The sequence below is a fragment of the Egretta garzetta genome, unplaced genomic scaffold (genome assembly GCF_000687185.1).
Source record: "Egretta garzetta isolate BGI_Z169 unplaced genomic scaffold, ASM68718v1 scaffold69, whole genome shotgun sequence".
Lineage (NCBI taxonomy): Eukaryota > Metazoa > Chordata > Aves > Pelecaniformes > Ardeidae > Egretta > Egretta garzetta.
Genome location: NW_009260790.1, coordinates 99,482 through 104,689, shown reverse-complemented (window position 1 = coordinate 104,689; position 5,208 = coordinate 99,482). Strand labels below are relative to the sequence as shown.

At 46.3% G+C, this 5,208-nt stretch overlaps 1 protein-coding gene across 1 annotated transcript in view; it reads right to left on the bottom strand.

Annotated features, from left to right (window-relative positions):
- Nucleotides 1-759: 759 nt before the first annotated feature.
- H6PD (hexose-6-phosphate dehydrogenase/glucose 1-dehydrogenase) overlaps nt 760-5,208 on the bottom strand; it is a 14,405-nt gene continuing 9,956 nt past the window's right edge. The window contains 1 exon segment of the mRNA XM_035901899.1: nt 760-5,208. This exon segment is cut by the window's right edge and continues 35 nt beyond it. Coding sequence (XP_035757792.1) covers nt 4,478-5,208 — 731 coding nt within the window. The 3' untranslated portion in view covers nt 760-4,477.

Here is a 5,208-nt window from a genome sequence, read left to right as displayed (position 1 = left end):
TCTATGCAATGGAGGTGCTGGGTGAGACTTTCCTTTCACTGAGGAGGAGGAGGAGGCTGGTTCTGGACAGGAACACCGAGGCGTCAGCTAAACCGGAGACCAGGCCTCCATGCTGGGACTGTGTGTAACGCCTTCCTAGCCAGAGTCACAGCACAGCCGGTTCTTGAAGTTCAGCTGTATGATCTCAGCTCGCAGACCTTGAATAGATTATAGTTAAAAATGCAGCTCTACTATAAAGTCTGTGTTATTAAGCAGCTATGTACTATGGTGATAGTATCTATGGAAATGCAACTCAGGGAGTAAATGTGGATTAATTGAGACTTTCCTTAGGCCTAGCAGCTTCAGGACCCTGCACAGTAACGGGTGATTCCATCTTCTCACCTTAAAAGGGCTTTGGCTGTTCCTCTCTTTTGAAAAGTCCTGGCCTTGTTTGGATGACACACACACAAAAAAAAGAGTCAGAGTGAACATTTAAGACTGCTGGTTTCACATGACAGAAAATTCAAAATTGTCCTCTTTGTACAACTAGAACATTAAAACTTCAGTCACCAAGAGGACAGGAAAAAGCCCCCAGAATGACCACCAATCTTTGAAAGAAATTAAAAGATGCTCTTGTTAAAAACTATTTATTGTTTTATAAATATAATTCTCTATTCATTACACAACATTCAAAGAATCACAAAACTTCACTCCTGGGAAAATAAGATTTTACAACTTGTTTTATAAAAGTTGAAGTGAAAAATGAATTAGTTTCAGTCTTAGTTTTCTATCAAACATATAAATAATCATAGCATTGAATTCCAGGAATGCATTTGCCATTTAAAACAAAAAAATTGGTATCAATAATCATTTATGGGAGAAACAAACTATAAGAAGTTAATCCATGGAATTGCTTTTGCACAGAAACGTTAATACAAACTCTCAAGAAGGTGCACACGTCCTATTAATAGCTTTCACAAAATAAAAATAGCACTGCTTCCTTGGCCTATAGCCCAGTGGATTTCTACCATTCTTCCTCATCAGATTTGTTGCTTGTTTAACCCTTCTTCCCATCTGCAGTCTCTCTCTTGCCAATCACAAATTGTATGTATTTTAAAATATTTGTTTTTCATTTGGTAAATGCTCATTATTAAAGAGCGTAATAGAAAAGTCTGCATAAAAAAAAAATACAGTTCTAAAAAAACCCCAAACAACCCAGACAGCTATGTTCACACAGAAAAACACGTGTAAGCTTTTACCGGATTTTAATAAAATCTCAGATGAATTTTGGGGTGACCCATTAGAGATTTTGCAGATTAACTCTATTTTCAGCTGGAAAGAACAGCTGCTATCTGGGAAAAAACCCCACACACTTTATTTAAAAGTGCAAAGAAACCTCTCTCAAATCAGTGGTTATTGCAAAGGGTGCCAGCCAAATACTAACAAGAAAGTGTGCAGAAATGAGAAAACAGCAATGCCAGACTCATCTGAAAAGCAGTAATAAATTCTATCATTCATAACAATGTATTTGTTCTCATACAGGTCAATTTTTCATTAAAACTTGTTCCCTCACACCAAATACAAAAGAACCGGCTATTTTTGTTTAAAACCAAAAAATGATGTTTGAATTTATGGACATACCAGACCTAAAACATCCTCCTCTGCACAGCTGTGTCAGCCGCTGTGGTGTATTTTGGAGCCAGTGTTTGCTAGCATTCATCTATGAAGAGAGTTATTCCAGAAGAGTTATTCCAGTTAACTCCTAGGCGTACGCTGTTATTCCAGACTCCGCTGTCCGCACATCCACTTGACAAGCGAGTCCTGCAGCAAGGAACCTGCAGTGCTCACCGCCTCCTGCTTTTCCATGCTACTCTGCCCCTGTGATTTATTTTCACCCTTTGGTGTTTATGCTGGTCGTTAAGCCTGCCTGTAACCATGAAACAGGCAGGAGCAAACTTATTCAACAAACACCCACAAAGGAGGATAACCAGACCAGTTAAGGCACTTGTGTCTCTTCTGTGTTTGAGATTTTGAGAAGCCTACACAATCACAACTCCCCCCCCTCCTTTCCCTTGCAAAAGCAAAGCGATGCCCATCACTGCAACTCAGCTCAGCATAGTCAAATACAGTATGTAAAATGCAGCTTTTCTGGACCATCTGCAAGGTCGGGGAGGGTGTCTGCCAGAAATCACAGCCAGTCCCTGAGAATTTGACTTTTCCCTGCTGCACATAGCTTCTGCCAGGTTATGTTCTCCCCAGCTCTGTTTGCCTAGGGACTGCTGACAGTAACAGGCTCCCTAGAGCTTGCTCAGTGCACTTTTATCTGTGCAATTAGCAGAAGACAACAATTCTGATTTCTGCATTAAGATAAGCATTATGCTGAAAGGCAACAGCTCCTGGGAACCTGGCAGCACAGGCTGTGGAGACCTGCCCACCTTGCTTCATGTGCTGTCAGACCGCAGCACTTATCTGTACCTGCATTTGCATCTTCATCACTAGGATTCAGCAGATCCCTGCACAGGGAAGAATCTGAAGCCAATGCCTGTCGCCCAGCCTTCTAAAGCAAAGTCTCCTTCCTTCCCTACGCTGCAGGCTTTCAGGTTGCTAAAGGATCACCAGAATCCCACATCCAGCTCCTGAGGATCCTGGTTTTCCCTTGTGAGGCTCCAAGGCTGTGAAGAGTGGCCGAGCCTGGCCCAGCCTCAGACCAGCCCTGCTGAGAAGAACAGCTCACAACTTACTGCTGCTGCTTGGGGTCCAGACGCCATCTCCTGTCAGCACCAGGGCCCCTGCCGACGAGCCCTCAGTCCCTGGGTCACCTCAGACCCCACCATCTCTACCCGGTCACCCACACACTGCTACTTCGCTGCAGAAACGGGGCCAACATTCACAGGAAGAAAGAGAGAAATCCCCCTGAAAGTGGCCTCTGCCCCTATGCAGAATCCTCCCTTGCTGTCATCCAGCATCCCATCCACGTTCCAGCTTCCTGCGGTGGGTCTGTCCCATCCTGGTGCCACCCTGGGTGACTGGGTCCATCTCTCGCCTACACATGGACCATGAGACCAGATTCTCCCATCTTGCGCTGTCTTGATTTCCTTACCGAAAGCTGCACTTGGGTGTGCTGTGGTAAATAACCCATTAGAGAAAATCACGGAGCGTTTGGGGATATAATGAAAGCAGAGACGCCCATTGTGCGTGGCAGCATTCTGGGAAGGTGAAAATTAGGATGGGGAAAGTGAGGTCTCTAGGTAGATGCCTAGATGTCTCCAGCCCTTCCCCGTGAGGCACGGCACTATACATTTCTATAACTACTTAATGTTATCCTTTCAACAGAGATGCAACTTGCTATTCCGTGTGTCCAAGAGATATGTACAGAGCAAATTTCCTCCCCTTATACGTTAGTGTCCTTGAGTTCAAACCCCACCACCACCATCTGCAAACACGGTAACTACCTTAATGTGTGCTGTAATGACAGATACGTTGATAGTTTATAAAGCTGCCTCCCGTAGAAATTCTGTAAGCCACTGAATGACACTGCAAGTTTCAATTCTGAGGACAGAGAAAAGTTCATTTCAGAGAATGAGACTGAGAAAGACGGTTACAGAAAACATTTCTTTGCTAGCTAAACCCAAACAACCCCTCCGAATACCAAGCTTTTCCCTCAATAATCATTGCACTGCAGGCAAATAGCAGCTCTGTGAACTGCCATATTCCTCACCGTGTCCCCATTATTCTAACAGCCTAAAAAGCAATGTGTCTTCCTTCTCCATCCCCCATGGTATCAGCTATCCACTTAATGAACGCAGCAAATTACTGCTTATAAACTCAGCCTCTGCTGCTGGGCAATTTGCAAAGACTCGGGACTGCAGCAAGCTCACAAATCAGGGTCGGCATTTAGGGGCCACATGCCACAAAAGCAAACGCTTGCAAATGCTCCCAGGAGAGCATAGCCGTAGTCAGTGGCTGGCTGACACCAAGATGGGCTGCACATACAAGACTACAGATCCACGTGCACCATCATTTTACCGAGAAGACAACTCTGTCCCAGCCAGACTGAGCAGGGCAGAGGATGAACATGTTATTACCGTCTTCTAGCCTGAGAATTTAAAAAAAAAAAAGAATAAAAAATTTGGCAGGTACTTAATTTAACAAGTCTCCCGTATTGCCTGTGAGGTAGTTAAATGCTAATAACCTCAAAGGCCTGACAGGGAAAACTGAGGCACTTCAAGGTGAGGTAATTTGTCCAAAGTCACAGTCAGAATCCCTAGCAGAGCCAGAAATGCTGCACTGGGCTCTTGGCTTCTACTCAGCTCTGAACGCTGAGCCGAGCTCCTTTCCGGGCTCAAATGTCAGGCACTGCAGGCCACAGATTTCCCAGAAGGTTAGAGGAGTCTGACAGATGAAGCTGCTGCTGGCAACGGGAAAACATGGACATTGTGTAGGAAAATCCAGGCTGTAAGGGCCAGGCAGAGAAGGGAGAAAGGACAATGTGAAGGCATCACCCAAGCAGAGCTTCATAATCCACATACCACACCAGCTGGCCGGAGCTGGGGCTGACACCTGAGATAGGCCATTTCCTTGGCTCATGGCCCACTCTGCTGACCAGGGTGGTGATGTCATGCTTACCCTTCCCCAAAACCAGGACAAACACCTGCCTGGCCTTGTTGATGAGGTGTAGGCTAAAGCTCATCCTTTGGTGAGGTTTGACAGGGCTTTCAGTCAGCACCACAGTCTGAGCCCCTTCCAAGCCATTTTCAGACTGGGGGAAGAGCGAGGCAGTGTGCCCATCAGCGCCCACCCCCAGCAGCACCAGGTCAAAGCTGGCATTGGCCACCAGGGCTGTGATCTCCTTGGCATACAGCTCTGTGCCTCTGTCTTCTTCCACACAGAGCCGCTGGTTCAGGTGCACAGGCATGGGGTGGACATTGAAGTAGGGCACCCTGACACTCTGGAGGAGGTGGTTGTGCAAGCTGAAGAAGTTGGACTCTATGTCAGTGAGAGGGACACAGCGTTCATCTACCATCCAGATGTGGGTGTGCTTCCATGGGAAGGCATAATGGTGTCTTGCCAGCCGCCGGAACAGGACGATCGGGCTTGAGCCACCTGAGAGGGCCAAGTGGAACTGCCCAGAGCGTGCCACAGTCCTGCTTGCTGTCTTCTCAATGTCAGAAGCCAGCTGGGAAATCAGGTCCTCAGACCATGCTGAGACCAGGGGACTTTGCCGAAATT